The 18,046-nt window shown below is 42.3% G+C and overlaps 1 protein-coding gene across 6 annotated transcripts in view; it reads right to left on the reverse strand.

The window, feature by feature from the left end:
- LOC117361154 (integrator complex subunit 6-like) overlaps window positions 1–11,086 on the reverse strand; it is a 166,634-nt gene extending 155,548 nt beyond the window's left edge. For 2 of the 6 annotated variants that reach the window (XR_004539596.1, XM_033946107.1), the window contains exons 1-2: window positions 10,776–11,073; window positions 10,488–10,565 (exon numbers count right to left, since the gene is read on the reverse strand). Coding sequence is in view for 4 of the 6 variants with exons in the window: in XM_033946107.1 (XP_033801998.1) it covers window positions 10,488–10,565; window positions 10,776–10,886 (189 nt within the window). In the remaining 2 variants the exon portion in view is untranslated. Of the gene's footprint in view, window positions 1–10,487; window positions 10,566–10,775 lie in introns of all 6 variants that reach the window. The other 4 variants (XM_033946108.1, XM_033946109.1, XM_033946110.1 and 1 more) reach the window with 3 other exon arrangements.
- Window positions 11,087–18,046: the final 6,960 nt, after the last annotated feature.

The raw sequence follows: 18,046 nt of genomic DNA on the forward strand, positions 1-18,046 counted from the left end.
CACTCCTCCGTCGGGCGGGAAGGCACTCGCGCATGCGCGGTGCGGCCAACTAGAACTTTCTAGTGAAAAATGTCCGTACCGGGGCTCCGTCGGTGACGTCACCCATGCGTTAAGAATATGCTGCCTGCTTGTCCTGGGATAAGTTCTAGTAGGTGTACCATTGAACTCATGGCCTGGTGAGCTTGTTGAGGCATTGATTAACCAGTCATCCAGGTAAGGCTAGATGATAGTAGGAGTGCAGTTATTACCACTAACCATTTTATGAATACTCTGGCTGTTGATGTCAGCCCAAATGGTAGTACTCTATACTGGAAGTGGCATGTACCCATTCAAAAGTGAAGCTATTTCCTTTGGGTTGGGAGGATGGGAATGTGTGTGTAAACTTCCTTGAGGCCTAGAGAGCAGAGCCAATTGTTTTTCTCTAGTAGTGGTAACTGGGTACCCAGAGAGATATCTTCTTCACTAAGTATTTGTTGAGAGCATGGAGGTCCAGATTGGGTGCAGACCTCCAGTCTTCTTTGGTATGAGAAAATATTGAGTAGAACCCTCAGCCCCTCTCCTGTGGAGGCACTTGTTCTATGGCACTGAGCTGGAGGAGGGCTGAGAGCTCCTGGTAAAGAAGGGTCTTCTGATGGAAGCTGAAACTCAGCTCTTTGGGAGGATGATTTGGAGGTGTTTTCTGTAAACGAAGGGCATAGCTCTGACTCACAACTTGGAGGACCCAGCGATCTGATGTTTATCAGGGACCATCAATTAAAATAGTAGATGACCTCCTTTGGGGAGAGTCCGAGGTAAGAGTTGAGATATGTTGACAATGCTCTTTAGCATGGAGTCAAAAAGACTATTGTTGCTTGAACTGAGGCTGTGACCGAAATTTTTGCGTACTTTGCTGCCTGGAACACCTCTGAGGATAAGTAAGGTTGGAATAATAAGTAGAACACCTAGAAGTATTGGAATATTTTCTGGGTGGTTGAGACCGAGATGGAGGAAGATGGTCATACAATTCTGTTTCTTGCTCTTCTGTGTTGCTTCCTCTATACCACATGTGTCAAACACAAGGCCCGCGGGCCAAATCCGGCCCGCCAGGCCTTGCAATGTGGCCCGCACCGCGCTGTCATCACTGCACGCCGCTGCGTTCCATCACAATGACGCGCGGTGACATAGGAGGCTTGTGATCTCGCCGGCCGTACTTGCTATCTATCTCCCCCCATCGACCGCCCCCCCCAAGAACCTCCGACCGCCCCCCCAGCCGACCCCCCTGGCCGACCCCCACGACACCCCCACCCCCCTTCCCCGTACCTTTCTGTAGTTGGCCGGACAGACGGGAGCCAAACCCGCCTGTCCGGCAGGCAGCCAACGACGGAATGAGGCCGGATTGGCCCATCCGTCTCAAAGCTCCGCCTACTGGTGGGGCCTAAGGCGCCTGGGCCAATCAGAATAGACCCGGGAGCCTTAGGTCCCACCAGTAGGCGGAGCTTTGAGACGGATGGGCCAATCCGGCCTCATTCCGTCGTTGGCTGCCTGCCGGACAGGCGGGTTTGGCTCCCGTCTGACGGCCAACTACAGAAAGGTACCGGGAAGGGGGGGGGTGTCGTGGGGGTCGGCCAGGGGGGTCGGAGGTTCTTGGGGAGGCGGTCGATGGGGGGAGGGGGGTTTGCGTCGAGGGCAGGAGGGCCTGGGATCCCTCCTGCCCGTAATGTATTGCAGGGTGGGGGTAGGGGGTCGCCGTGGTCAGGAGGGTTTGGGCTCCCTCCTGGCCCGAACAACTAGCGGGGGGGGGGGTCGCCAGGGCCAGGAGGACTTGGGCTCCCTCCTGGCCCGATATTGTCGGGGAGTTGGGGAATCGGCGGGGCAAGAGGGCTTGGGCTCCTTTTTGCCCCGATCGTGTCGGGGAGTCGGGGGGGCAAGAGGGCTTGAGCTCCCTCTTGCCCCGATCGTGTTGGGAGTCGGGGGTCCTTCGGGGTGGGGGTGCAGGTGCGTGCGAGCGGTCCTGCTTGGGGTGAATCGGACGTCGGGGGGGGGGGGGGGAACTATGTAAAAAAAATACACAGCAGAAGCTGCCAGTTCCTGGCATAAAGTGTAGGCATAAAAATCGCAACAGAATCTGCTATCTGTACCCAGCCAGGCATTTATTGACTGACTTTTTCATTCTAACGCAGATTTCCAATAAACTACATCTTTTACTGCCAATATTGATCCCAAAATGTCCAGGAAAAGAAAAGTTGACGGTGAAGGCAGACAATTTAATGACAAATGGGAAAATGAATACATGTTTGTGCTTAGTGAGGGCAAACCAGTGTGTATATTGTGTTATGAGACAGTGTCGGTGATGAAAGAGTACAATATACGTCATCATTTTGACACCAAACATAATGTTAAGTATGGCAAATATACTTTGGAAGAAAAGCATAAAATTGTTAAAGAACTAAAAGGCAAACTACAATCACAGCAGCAAATGTTTACAAAGGCTACAGCGAAAAATGATGCTGCAGTGAAAGCAAGCTTTATAGTGGCTGAAGAAATTGCCCGTACTTCAAGGTGTTTTTCAGAGGGTGCCTTTTTGAAGCAATGCATGCTAAAAGTGTGTGAGAAAGTATGCCCAGACCAGATACAGAGTTTTCAAACTGTCAGTTTGTCAAGAAACACCATTGCAGACAGAGTTCAAGAACTCTCAGGAAATCTATCATCACAGCTGGCCGAACAGGCATGCAGTTATCTCGCTTTTTCACTTGCTATCGATGAAAGCACAGACAACACTGATACAGCGCAGCTGTCCATCTTTATACGTGCTACGAAGACCGACCTCTCTGTCACTGAGGAACATTTGGATGTAGCTGCCATGCATGGGACGACGACTGGTAGAGATATATTTGAGGCTGTGGAGAAATCTATAAATAATTTTAAATTACCCTGGGAAAAGTTGGTGGGGCTAACTACCGATGGCGCACCTTTAATGTGCGGAGAAAAGAAAGGCTTGGTTGGACTAATGAAGGAAAGAATGCAAAAAAGTCACTGCCACACACCCTTGATTACTTATCATTGCATTATCCACCAAGAGGCTATGTGTGGAAAAGTTCTGGACATGAATGACATAATGACCACAGTCATTAAAACTATTAACTTTATAAGGGCACGTGGCCTGAATCATCGCCAGTTCCAGCAGTTTTTACAGGAGGTGGGTGCAGAGCATGGAGACGTGCCATACCACACAGAAGTAAGATGGCTGAGCAAGAGCGCAGTCCTCAAAAGATTTTTTGAGCTCAGAGAACAAATTGCTCTTTTCATGGAAAGTAAAGGAAAGCCCTTGCCTGAACTGTCGGATCCCGCCTGGCTATGTGATTTTGCTATGATGTGTGACATATGCGAGCATCTCGCCCAACTGAATCTGAAGCTGCAGAGACGCAAACAAGTCATCACGAAGATGTCTGACATGATCACAGCATTCCAGCGTAAACTTCAACTATGGAAGTCCCAACTGGAACAGGACAATCTTGCCCACTTTCCCGTTTGTTTGAGTATCTCAACCACTATTTCTGGTACTTTTCCTTGCAGTTGGTTGGCTACCAAAGTTAGCCGTTTACTAAGTGAATTTGAGCGGCGCTTCTCTGACTTTAGAACACAGCACTCAGGCTTTGACATCTTTGATAATCCTTTTACAGTTGATGTCAACAATGTGCCCCATCACCTTCAGATGGAGATAATCGAGCTTCAGTCTGACAGTGGCCTGAAATCAAGGTTTCAGGATGTTGAAATTGAGGACTTCTACCCTCTACTGCCCCCTGACTCAATGCCAGAGCTCCGACTTCATGCTGCCCGTATTCTATCCATGTTCGGGAGCACCTATCTTTGTGAACAGATGTTTTCAATAATGAATCTGAACAAAAACAAGCACAGATCACGCATTACCGATGACAACCTCCATGCTGTTTTGCGGGTTGCTACAGCCCAAGAAATAAAACCGAACATTGACTCATTGATACGGGGAAAACGGTGTCAGACATCTAGCCAGAAAACAAAACAATGAGCATTTTAGGTACATTCCAATATTACTGTTTTGCTTGATACCAATATTACTGTTTTGCTTGATAGCATGTGAGTTGGTTAACAGCACTGTTAAGGAAAAGATTGTTCCACTCATTTTAAATTCACATTTCTGGTTAACATTGTCAGTTTATGACTGTTCAGTAAACCATTCGGCCCGCGATTTAGGCTGGATTTTAGATTTTGGCCCCTTCTCTGATTGAGTTCGACACCCCTGCTCTATACGATCATCAAGATTGGCTATTCTGAGCCATGCTTGCCTGCATATGGCAATAGACCATGTCTCTCAAATTGTGTGCCATGTCACAGTGTTGTACCCCGAAGAGATTCCAGAATTTAACTTTATTTTAAAAAATTCCCTTCATAAGTATACACAAGAATAGATGACATGTATGTCGCATATGCAAGAGTCTGTCAACGTTATGAGCGTCTGTGTGCATAAGGATACAACCATCCAAACAAGCATCATTCTTTGAAGAGATTGGTCCTTGAAAACTAACGGCAAGTAATTTTATTTATATTTTTTATGCAGTAGTTATCCTAACTTGAGCAACAAAGCAATCAAGACTTTGTTACCTTTTGGATCTTCTTATCTTTGTGAACATGGATTTTCAAATCTGACAGAAATTAAATCATAAAGAAGAAAACAACTGCAGATGTTTGCTTGTCGACTATCAGTTAATTTGCAATCATAAACAAGCACATCCATTGCATTGATTAGCAATTCAACTTTAGTTTCACCATTGTTATAATTACCCATACATAGCTTAAAGAATTTTAAGTAAATAACTCTCAAATTTAATTTTTTGTTGATTTTGCAATTTTATAATTTCAATTATAATGTGCCATGAAAAATATTTGCTGTTTAGTGTGCCAGAGCTATAAAAGTTTGAGAGACACTGCTGATGTGCGAGAAACAACGTTAAAGGTGTCAAAGGTAGAATGCACCAAGTTCGGGAGGGGGGGCAAGTGGGCGCTGGCCCGAATATAAACATAGACCCCCATTTTGGGGCCAATTTTAAAAATCTCAGTTTATATTCGAGTATATACGGTAAGTGGGTCTTCTGCAATTTTTTAAATGACGTCTTACTGTTACACAGCCTCAGAAAACCTGGCAAGGCATCCCATATCTGTGGACCGGCTATAAAAATAGCCGCAGACTCTGTTGTCTTGTGACAAATCCCACTTACTAATTCCATGGATAATCTCACTGCAGTGACTGTAGGGGTCAGGTTGCAATAAATTTCCTCAAAATTTGTACCAAATACCATGGTGCTTTCCCATAGACCACTTGATGAATTATAGTCAAAATTTTATATTCAATATGTTGTGATTATTAACCAATTTAATTGCTTCAACACAAGAGATATTTGTTCATATCATGATACCCCTACAGTCAGTCTTGCTGCCGTAACAATTCATATCTATCGTACGTACATATACACACACATTTCTAACTCAATTTTTGTTTGGAAATTTTAAATAGACTCCAAATGCAAATCAATCAACACAAGAAAAACAAAAACTCTTCCAGGCCAGTGTTGCTCAGGAAGACTAGGTCTGGACTCTGCCACAACGGACTGTGTATCAGGAAGCTGAACTTCTCAACAATATATCACAAGAACTATAATTTTCCATAATTATGTGCTAATATTCTCTCCTTTTTTTCTGATTTCACTGTTATTTCTGAGAAGCTGGTCTGAGCCAGCACTATAAATTACATGGCCTTCTTGGTCTTTCTAAAATATTAAAGCACCATAAAGGGGAACAAACTTTGTAAATTACATGTGGCACTGCGACACAGGATTTCAAAACCAGCATTTGTATGCAAAATAGTACCATTACACACAAAGCTAGACAAAATAATTCAGAGAACAGTAACTCCTCTCTACATTCCAAAAAGCATACAACACTGGTTAAAAAAATGCAAATCATGATTAGTACAAAGCTGGCTTTAGGAACAATTATCTCCATTTAAGCTCATAGTTTAAAGCTCCATTATTATAATTAGGATTCTAAGCAAGTGAAGGAACAACCGGGGAGTTGAAATGTTCATTCTGTTAAATACATGTAGATTCAACTTCTGGCATAACCAGTTGGTTCACCAATGACATCCATAACAAGCAGGCAGAACCCTGACCTGCCACACAAACAAAAAGAGTTAAGAAGCTATTATATGTTCCTATATCGAGGAAGCTTACCCACTTAGCAAATCAAAATTATAAACCAGACAGCTAATGTGAACAGAAGCATGCAGTTACAGTATATCTGCACATTATTGGGCGCATAATGCAAAAGTTAACTCGCCCAGTACATATGGGTACAGAGTATATTAAAACCAATGGTAATAAGGTTATTAGGTATTTCTCCACAATGCACAGTGATATTCACCACCAGAACCAAGGCAGCATAAAAGGATTAGTTGAGGGGATTTAATTCCAGTTTCTGGGGCTTGCTGCCAGTTTATAATTTCTTTTGTGACCCTAGCAAGTACAGTGGTATCTTGGTTTACGAGCATAATTAGTTCCAGAAGCATGCTTATAATCCAAAGCACTCATATATCAAAGCAAATTTCCCCATAGGAAAAACGGAAACTCAAGACGATTCGTTCCACAAACCAAAAGGTTTGACTGTACAATTTTTCCACACTGCAATGAACAGAGCTCTGATACCCGCTATAAGCCATCCTTGCTAACATCTCACTATCTTGGTGTCCAACTCCGATCTTTCCTATAAAACATGTGCGCAAGATGTGCCAGGTACCCAAAGCAGTTATATATTTTGCACATAAACTGTCGCGTTTGAGGTGCAGGCTGCTATATTCGAGATGAGCACATTCCCGCTAAACAATCATGTATGCGTGCGTTACATATAAACAAGCAAAAACATCAATGAGTGCGGCACAGAGCGCTCTTCGATGTTGTGTGTGCTTATATGTAATGCGCACATATGCGTGCATTTATTGAGACAATGCTCGTTTGTGAGTTAAAATTTGCTGGACTGTTTTGCTAGCCTTGCAAAACATTTGCAAACCACGTTACTCGCAAATCGAGGTTTGACTGTACTTGCAATTTTAAAAGGCCAAACAGGATGGCATTCTGCACAAAAAGTTTGAAGCTCTTTTATTAAGCTGTACTAAAAAGTGGCCAGTGCTATTCCCAGCAAAGGTCTTTCCTGTGTGCCGAGGCCATATTTAGTGCAGCGGTAAAATTTCTCTATCTTCCATTATTCCCATTACTAGCCATGTGCTAATTTCCCCATCAGAACAAGAGCACTTACCAACATCTATTTTATAGGCAGTTTGGGCTCATGCACTAAACGCATGGTAATTGATTATCATGTGGTGATGTAGCTGCACAGATTAGTGCAGAACACACCCGCTCTCTGCTCCCAGACCTAAAAAAATTATATTTTTTTAGCATGTGGGAAGTGTGCACTGATCCCAAAACTACCACAGAACATCTGAGCGTACCCTGCAGTAGTGCTTTTTAATGTGCTGTAAGCACGCATTAGTTTACTGTTTGTAAAAAAGCTCCTTTATTTGCATGACATTTTTGGAAGGCTAATGTTTATGCACAGAACATCATTCCGGTTCATGAACAGATGTGCACTGGCACTTTTTTCTCTGGACATGCAAATGCACCAAAGCCCATAGGCAAATGCAAATGCACCAAAGCCGTAGTAGCAATTCCTCCGCAGCAAATGCACCAAAGCCCATAGGAACTGAATGGGCTTTGGTGCATTTGCTGCGGAGGAATTGCTACTACGGCTTTGTAAAAGAAGCCCATAGTGAAGCCACCCTTATGCAGAATCTTTGTGCAAGTGGCTGGCTGGCATGTTATTAGCTTGTTTTGCTACCAATTTTGTGGTAGAAGCCATGCGCCGAGCCATCAGCATGCAGTTCTTCGGGGTGACTTTCTGCATCAAAGTACTATAAAAGGTGTGGTACACTATATAAATAAGATGGATTCTGCTACAGGTGTTCATCAGTTATATTCATAATTAATGAAAGACTAATTAGACCAAATGTCACTTTAAATCTTACATAAACTGAAAAATAGTTCATTTTTATTGTAATAAACAATATTTATATGTCCAAAGATGCCTTACAACTAGGTTTTCTTTCCCACAATAGATATTAACTTTAAAACATTTAGGGGGGAAATTCATCAATGTGTGCTACTGTTGAGTTATTTTACCACAAGTTATGCTATTTTAACACAGGTGCCCATTTTATGCAACGAGACCTTGTTCTAAAATAACATGACGTGTGGTAAAAGAACATATCTTAACAGTAGTAGCATACTGATTAGTTCCCCTTTAGTGCACTCTTTTAAAGTAACAATGCTAGCTAGATGGCTCAAACTATGAGCTTATCTCATTTTTATAGTTTTTAAATTTGTTTTTCTAGCTGTCTCATTTTTTGGGCAATCTAGTCCTTACAGAACCTATTCACTGCTACTAGTGACAGCAGAGTCACAAAACTGATATGCTATAAGCCACCTAATGTTTAAAGTATGGAGCATTGGCGTGTGGTGAGGGCTTTCAGAGAATTCAGTGAAGCCCCAGCAACACTGCCCTGCTTTTTATTTACCTTTGGCTTGATGCAGTTTGATTTCTTAAGTAGGCAGCCTGCTCAACCAGTCAAACTGCATCAAACAAAAAGTAAACCAAAAATAAAAAGCAGGACTCTTGGCTGAGGATTGTCTGAACCCCTCTGAAGGCCCTAACAGTACTGTATTGATCTGATTTTGATTGGCTGAGCAGCAGCTGCCTGTTTTGCCTGCTCAATCAATAAAATTCAGAGTAGTGCCCTCAAGGGGGTAGGGCGAATCCCCTGACCATACACCACTGGAATGGAGTCTATGTTTTTTCTTTATTTAAACTCTACCTGATCTAACAGCAGAAACAGCTCTGGTAGAAGGCAGAAACTGCTGTTTCATATGAAACAATATAAAGTAACAATGCTAGCTAGATGGCTAGCATTGTTATGCTGTTTCATATGAAACTTGGAAGTCTCTCTGGTAGAAGGCAGAAACTGCTGTTTCATATGAAACAATATAAATATATCCTCAAATCAGCCAAGAGGTTCTTGTTCAGCAATGGTTGAAATCCAAAGGATTGTGAACACTACTGTATCCTCAGCCCCTAAGAGCAAAAGTTAGATTTGACAACAAAACCTGGATCTGCTGTATGGCAATAACACTTAGCTAGGATAGTCAAAGGCTCTTTGCTCATCATAGTTGTAAGATCTACTTTCTTTTTTTGTCTTAATAGATCTTTATTTTTGATATGTATTTAAATACAGTATATGCAACTTAACTAAAGCTAAGAATCATTTTTAGGAGTCCACACAGCAGAAATAAAATCCTGATAAAAGCTGAATGGCTCTATTGTGCTTGTGTGCCAGAATATCATCCATGGTCTCCTAGTCCATATGCCCAAGAGCTTATAGTACTTTGGGGCACAGCAAGTCTCATAGCAGGGAAGGTCTGTCCTAGCTGTGTATAATAATTATTTTCTGTGCAATTCAATGGAAAATTCAAAAGGACTTTGGGTGGGGTGCCCTTATGAAACGTGCAAAGCCTCTGATAATTATAACTAAAGGCTAAGCTCATACTTTAAATACTGAAAACCAAAGCATTATGCTTTGTAAAAGCTTTGGAATGTTTACTAAATTTCGTATGACAATTTGTTCATATGAATGTGCCTCCATCAATAATTGCTGCTGAAAAGGAAGAAAGAAAACTGAAAGCGTTAATGGGACTGGGCACATCACTAGTAACAAAACGTGTTTCCCAGAAGATCTGTTCCCCTCCCACCCTTTTGCCTTCGTTACTATCATTATGGTTTCATAGGAGGAAAATACAACAGAAATGATCTTTCAGTGATAAGGAGGAGGCAAGACCAACAGCCGCCTCGCCTTCTTAACTACAACACAAGAAAATGCACAACAATCCCAAGTGCTGGAGGACGACAGGAAACAGGAAGGCTGCAAGACGTCAGAATAGAGGCTCGTGAGGGAGTGAACTGTTAAGAAGTTTTTGCACAGACAAGTGGCTCGAGGTGGGGTGTTTTTTTTTTTTCTTTTGCCAATCATTGTGCAGCCAGAGCCAGCATTTAGCCAAACAGGAAAAGGCAGCACGAGCCCCACTGGACGCCCAATCAGAGATGAGAGGGCGCCCATCCGTCCCATGACGTCATAGGGCCCAATAAATCTCCCCCGCCTCCATCTCAGCACCTCGGCCATACAAAAGCAAAATGTCCGCCATCTTCAGAGGCTGCGGCCGAGCGCTCTGCAGTCTCCCTGCGAAAAAGACGCCTTGGAAGGCCGTCTCCTGGCGCCCTCCAGCCCCCTCCGCCGCTCGCCCGCACTGCTGAGGCCTCGACTCCCCCAATCAAGCAGCTGGCGCCGCGATGGGGGGAAAAAACGAGAATACATTTACCTTGATGCAGTATGGTGGCTCGTCAAATGTAACTAGCATGTACCTGTCTCCCCTGCTAGCGGGATCCCGGGCGCGCAGCTGTCGGAAGAGAGCGGAAAAAAGGGGGAAAAAACGGTTACAAAGTCTCCAGGGCACATTCCGAGCCTCGGGGACCCGCAGTGATTCATTTACATTTAAACCAACGGCCCCCTCCCTAATAAAATTTAATTTTTTAAAACGAAATGTAACAACCCCTCATGATAGTAAAAGAATATATAATATCGTCAAATAAAACCAAATTCCTGTTACCTTCATAAATATCTCAACCGCGCCTTTAGCAATATCCAAATACGTCGTACCCAAGTAAGTCCGCTGGTTCATTGAGGCGGACGTGTCTATGAGGAAAAGTAAAATAGGCATTTTTAGAGCATGCTACGCTGGAAAACAATGGCTTGGGCCCGGATTTATTTCTTTTTCTCTCTCTCTCTTGTGCTGAAACCCCTTAGCCGTACGAGAGGAATGTGTGTGTGTGTGTGAGCGAGTGTCCCCCGACCCCCCCAGCGGGCGGCCCCTGCCTGCTGCACCGCTCACTTGAGCCGTATATCTCTTTACTGAGCCTGTGTCCACTGGCACAGAACTTCTCTTCCTAACCTACCCGAGCACCATGTGACAAGCCCCAGCGCCATTGGCTGGAAGCGCTTTGCATATTCAGTAGGGAGAAGGTGGCCGCGCGTAGCGCATGGATCCCTGGGAGTTGTAGTTTTATCTTTATTTTCTCAAACAGCCCAGAAAAGAGCCCCCCCCCTCTTAACTCCCACCTCTTTCTGTTACACGAGTTCCCCGCTTTTGGCTTTTCACATTCTGGTAAATGTGACTGGAAATCTGATTACCAACCCCGAGCAGGTAGTTTGCGAGCTCCGCTGCAGTATAGTAAATTGATTCCGGTAGGTTACGTGATCCTGGCACGAAGGGGGGGGGGGGGAGTGTTTTAGAAGGCTGTAAAACTTTCAAATAAGGAAGAAGTGGTAAACCATTTTCGTCCTTAAGAGGAGGTTTGAGAAGCAGAGAGGAAAACTGCTGGTCGCTGAGCTAGTGTTTAGCAAACAAGCCAGGCTACAGGGTTCTTCTGTAATTTCCTTCTCCCAGGGCGCTCCAGCAGTTTGATAATACAGTACGTGTGCATTGGCAAGTGCTGGTTTGCCCACGCTGACATACATGGTGTAACCGCAGGTTTGAAGAGTTCAATATAGAGAGCAAAATAAATATCGCTCATTTTGCTGTTGTGCAGATTGTCCTAGAGTTGCATAGTCTTAATCTTTCTGCTCAAATATATACTTGTTGTATTTTAGTGGATTCCTCGAATTTGCCTGTATTATGGATCTCTTACTTTTCTTGGTCTTATTACTAGATATTTCTTTTTCATTAACCTAATGTCTATTTCTAGTTGGTTGTGTAAATTAAAAAGAACAATGTTAGTTACATTCCCAGGTTAAAGTTTCATGCTTTGCATTTCCTATTGACCTTATTTATATTTAACTCATGCAGTTTTCATTTCTAGCTCAAGGTGAGTTACATTAGGTACAGTAACTATTTCTCTGCACAAAGATTTAATAAGACACACTTCTGCTTTAGCATGCACTAACACTTTTAATGCAAGTTATAGTAAATAGATCCCATTGTCTTAACTGGACCCAGCAGTAAATAATGCTTGTTAATGTATGTTATAGCATATGAGCAAACCTTCTGGTATATCTACCCCTAAATTTGTACCTGAGACAATTAAAAGTTTCTCTGAAGACTATATCTGAATTCAAAAGAGCTTGGGCTATGTTCATAGGATCTGTATGGGAAAGGAAGGGAGGGATAGTAGATGGCATGGATGAGCATAGGCCATATTGTCCGTATCTTCCTTCATTTTTCTGTGTTTCTGTGAAGACTTGCAAAAAGTCCCATGGAGCATCAGTATGATGAATCCTGCTGCATTCACCACTAGGCTACTGAAAAGCTGGAAAAGGAAAGAGCCAAAATCTGAGAGGTGATGGAGCTGAAAAATACCAGGAAGGATTAGGTGTCCAAAACAGAAATGGTACAGGATGTATACGAATGAAACAAACACCCTATAATGCCTGCATAGAAGCAGACAAATAAGTATCAGCACAGCCACATCTTCATTTCCACAGATTCATGATGGAGATTTCTACATAGAGGGGGTATCTTCAAACATGAATACATTTCCAGGAATTGTAAAACTAATCAAGTACTCTTAATTTTGTACAACAATGTATCTATTAGTCCTGCTACATTGAAACTATTCATTTCAGTTTCTGAACTTTTTATATTTGATATAAACTGAGTAAATTCTAGATTTGAGGTAGTGAGCATCATCAAGGTAGATGGAATGCTATACTTCCCATATCCCTTTTCCTGTATGTCATTATCATGATAATCTATTTTCTATAATGGGGATGGCATGCAACTCTGGATTAACCATTAAGCAAAATAAGCACGTGCTTACGGCACCAAGGGGAAGGGGACACCACATGAGTTTTTTTTCCACTAGCTATCACTGTTGTCTGCCACACTCATCCAACATGAATGTCAGTGTTTTTCTAATCAATATAAATATACAGTATATGATGTTTTGTTTCATAACAATAATGATATTTCTCAACATTTATTGTCTTAATGTCTCATCAGTTAAGCAATGGAAGGGCCAAGGAGCATCATTGTTGAGCTGTGCTTAGGTCATCAAATGGCCTTAATCCAGCCCTGATGGCATGCCACTTAAAACATTGAAAAAAAGAACCATAGAAAAATGAAGGCAGATAAAGAACATGGGCCTATTTTTATAAACAGTGCTTACTGGCACCTAACAGGTGCCATTTGGCGCAGCCATCAATCACCCACTAGGCATTGTTTATAGAATTGCACCAAACTTGAGTCAGGTGCTGGTAAATGTCATAATGTTAGGTGCCGGTATATTAGGCCAGGATGTTCCTGCTTAATTTACCGGCACTAACACAGATGCCTACCAATGTCTAAGTCATACATGTCTATTCTCTGATCCTAACCGCAACTACTTTTCAGGTAGGCACTGGTAAGTAAGCGCCTTGGTTTAGGCATTGGTAGGCTCCGTGCCAATTTCCATGCAGAACATTTATCATTTTAAAAATCTTCTTTTAATGGCATTTTCAATTAACACACCATTTAAGCCAGTTTAAAAAAATTAACTTCCATTTGGAAATTAGCTAGGTACCACAGATCTAGGCCAATATAGCCTATTTAGTCTGCTTAACCATGCCATCTAGTATCCCCCTCATCTGCCTTAGAATTCAACATGTTTGTCTCAAGCTTTCTTGAATTCAGATATACCTTTTATCTCCACCACCTCCACTGGGAGGCTGTTCCAAGCATTCACCACCCTTTCTGTGAAAAAGCATTTTCTGAGGATACTTCTGAATCTGTCTCCTTTTACCTTCATCCTATGCTGCACAAAAATATATCAAGGTATCTATGGGGATACAAAATTTGAAAACTGAGCACATCCAATACTAAAAACATTTATAAATGTGCTTTTGACTCGAAGAAGCCTTCAAGAGCTAGTCAAAAAATGTATTGTTAGTCCAATAAAAAGATATCATTTTATCTTGTTTTGTTTCTATTAACTTTATAAATACATCTTTTAGAGATTTGTTACAGCCTCCACAAACAAACGAGGTCTGAGCATGGTCATTATCAGAGATCTGGTCAGACTTCCTTTTCCTAAAACTGTTTTTCTTTTCTTCAGCTCACTATTCACTTTTTGACACCTTTCAACTTTTCATTTACTATCCTCTAAACTCTGGCTCTTTTACACTACCCTACTTCTCTTTGGGGGGTTTTCTCTCCTCTTAAACTATTCCAACAGGTGTCGTTAACTTTCATGATGATGACTCATAAGTGTCTCTGCCATACAATTTAATTTTCATTGATGGTTATCACAGTTTCAGTACTGTTATGAGTAACTCTTCTCTTTATTTTGTTTTAAATTCATTATTTATTGATCATTTGCCATTACATTTGTATCAGTCATATCAATAAAAATTAACTCATGCTTAACACTTTGGTCCAGAGTACTAATTATTTTCCCATAAACACAAAATGGGAATACCTTTTAACAGTCATTAATAGAGAAAAAGCCTATTGTGTAGTGCAGTGGATTGAGAACAAGAAAAAACAGGGGTCAAATCCCCCTTCAGTACCTCGGTTACAACTATAGGATCTCATTTACTTCAGGTTTATTCTAATAGCAGAAACCTAGAAAAATTAAGTCAGATAAAGATCATATAACCTATCCAGTCTCCCCATCCATTCCATCAACCATCTTTTCCTCTAGAGATCCTACATACTTGTCCCAAGCTTTGTTGAATTCAGATACGGTTTTATCTTCTCCACCTCTACTAGGAGGTCATTCCATTAACACACTACCCTTTCTATGAAGAAGTATTTCATCAGGTTACTTCACCTCCATCCTATCCCTATCATTCCAGAGCTTTCTTTCAATTGAAAGCGACCACCTGCTGTGCATTTATGCCATGGAGGTATTTAAACATCTCTATCATATCTCCCCTCTCCCGCTTTTCTTCCAAAGTATATATATTGAGTACTTAGTCTGTATTATGATGAAGACCATTGACCATTTTAGTAGCCACTTTGGACTAACTCCTGTTTTATATCTGTTTGAAGGTGTGGTCTCCAGAATTGTACACTATTCTAAATGAGGTCTCACCAGAGTCTTATAAAGAGGTATCATCACTCCCTTTTTCCTACTGGTCATTCCTGTACCTATGCACTCAAGCAGCCTTCTAGCATCACCTCTTCTACTATTTAGACATCTTAAGATTACAGAAAAGTCCCACTCCTCTTTCATACACAAAAGCGCTTCATTCCCATACTGTACCATTCCCTTGGTTTTTAGCAGACCAAAAGAATGACCTTATATTTTTAAGCATTAACTGTTAACTGCCAAATTCTAGACCTTTCTTCCAGCTTTCCTAAGTCCAAGTCCTTCCTCGTGTTATCCAGAGCATCAGGGGTGTCTACCCTATTGCAGGTTTTGGATTCATCCACAAAGAGGCAATCCTTACATAACAGCCCTTCAGCAATATCGCTTACAAAAATGTTAAGAAGAATATGAAGAAAGGCTAGCCAAGGAAGCACGAAATTTCAAACCGTTCTTCAGATATGTTAAAGAGAAGCAGCCGGCTAGGGAGGAGGTGGGACTGCTGGACGTCGGAGACAGGAAGGGAGTGGTGAAGGAGGAGAGAGAAGTGGCGGAAAGACTAAACATGTTCTTTTCGTCTGTATTTACAAAAGAGGACACATCCAACATACTGGAACCTGAGCAAATCTTCAAAGGAGACCAAACAAATAAATTAACATCCATGGAAGTAAGCATTGAAGACATATATAGGCAGTTAGAAAAATTAAAAACCGACAAATCACCGGGCCCAGACGGAATCCACCCTAGGGTACTGAAAGAACTAGAAATAGTGGAACTACTACAGCAAGTTTGCAATCTATCCCTGAAAACAGGAGTGATCCCGGAGGATTGGAAAATAGCCAATGTTACATCCATCTTTAAAAAGGGATCAAGAGGTGACCCAGGGAATTACAGACCGGTGAGTCTGATCTAGGTTCCAGGGAAAATAGCGGAAGCGCTGATAAAAGACAGCATCGATGAGCATTTTGAAAGAAATAAACTTCTAATCACAAGCCAACATGGCTTCTGCAAGGGGAGATCGTGCCTAACAAACTTACTAAACTTCTTCGAAGGAATTAACAAACGGATGGACAAAGGAGACCCCATAGACATCGTATATTTAGATTTCCAAAAAGCCTTTGACAAGATACCCCATGAACGCCTACTTCGGAAACTGAAGAACCATGGGGTGGAAGGAGACGTACATAGATGGATCAGGAACTGGCTGGCAGATAGGAAGCAGAGGGTAGGAGTGAAAGAACACTACTCGGACTGGAGGAAGGTCATGAGTGGTGCTCGGACCACTACTATTCAATATATTTATAAATGACATAGAAACAGGGATGAAGTGCGAAATAATATTTGCAGACGACACAAAACTATTTAGTGGTGCTCGGACTAAAGAGGACTGCAAAGAATTACAAAGGGACCTAAACAAGCTAGGGGAGTGGGCGAAGAGATGGCAGATGAAGTTCAATGTAGAGAAATGTAAAGTATTGCATGTAGGAAGCAAAAACCCGAGGTACAGCTATACTATGGGAGGGATGTTATTGAGTGAGAGTACCCAGGAAAGGGACTTGGGGGTAATAGTGGATCAGACAATGAAGCCGTCAGCGCAGTGCGCAGCGGCCGCTAAGAGAGCGAATAGAATGCTAGGTATAATCAAGAAGGATATTACAAGCAGAATGAAAGAAGTTATCCTGCCGTTTTATCGGACGATGGTGCATCCGCATCTGGAGTACTGCGTTCAATATTGGTCGCCGTACCTTAAGAAGGATATGGCGATACTTGAGAGGGTTCAGAGGAGAGTGACATGTTTGATAAAGGGTATGGAAAACCTTTCATACACTGAGAGACTGGAGAAACTGGGTCTCTTTTCCCTGGAGAAGAGGAGAATTAGAGACTTACAAGATCATGAAGGGCATAGAGAAAGTAGAGAGGGACAGGTTCTTCAAACTTTTCGAAAACTACAAGAATGAGAGGGCATTTGGAAAAGCTGAAAGGGGACAGATTCAAAACCAATGCTAGGAAGTTTTTCTTCAGCCAACGGGTGGTGGACACCTGGAATGCGCTCCCAGAGGGCGTGATAGGACAGAGTACGGTACTAGGGTTCAAGAAGGGACTGGACAATTTTCTGAAGGAAAAGGGATAGAGGGGTACAGATAGAGGACTACTACACAGGTCCTATACCTGATGGGCCACCGCACAAGTAGACTGCTGGGCACAATGGACCTCTGGTCTGACCCAGCAGAGGCACTTCTTTTGTTATGACCCAAGAATCAAACCTCATGGTACATGACTGGTAATGTCCCTTTCCTCAGGGTGAACTCCATTTGTCACTACCCTCTGTCATCTTCCACTCAACCAGTTCCTTCATAAGAACAAAGAAGAACAAAATGATAAAGGGGATGACACGTGTCTTGAATGGGGAAAGACTAAAGAGGTTAGGGTTCTTCAGGTTGGAAAAGAGATATCTGAGGGGAGATATGATTGAGGCCTACAAAATTATGAGTGGGGTAGAATGGGTAAAAGTGAATAGATTTTTAATTCTTTAAAAAACTACAAAGACTAGGGGCCACTTAATTAAGTTGCTTAGGAATATCTTTAAAACAAATAGGAGGAAATAATTTTTTACTCAGAATAGTTAAACTCTGGACCTCATTGCTAGAGGATGTAGCAGCATAAAGTGTATCTGGATAAAAAAAGAAAGATCTGGACAAGTTCCTGGAGGAAATGTCTGTGCTATTGAGACAGACATGGGGGAAACCACTGCTTGCCCTGGGATCAGTAACATGGAATGTTGCTACTATTTAGGTTTCTGCCAGGTACTTGTGACCTG

The sequence above is a fragment of the Geotrypetes seraphini genome, chromosome 5 (genome assembly GCF_902459505.1).
Source record: "Geotrypetes seraphini chromosome 5, aGeoSer1.1, whole genome shotgun sequence".
In the NCBI taxonomy this organism is placed as follows: Eukaryota; Metazoa; Chordata; class Amphibia; order Gymnophiona; family Dermophiidae; genus Geotrypetes; species Geotrypetes seraphini.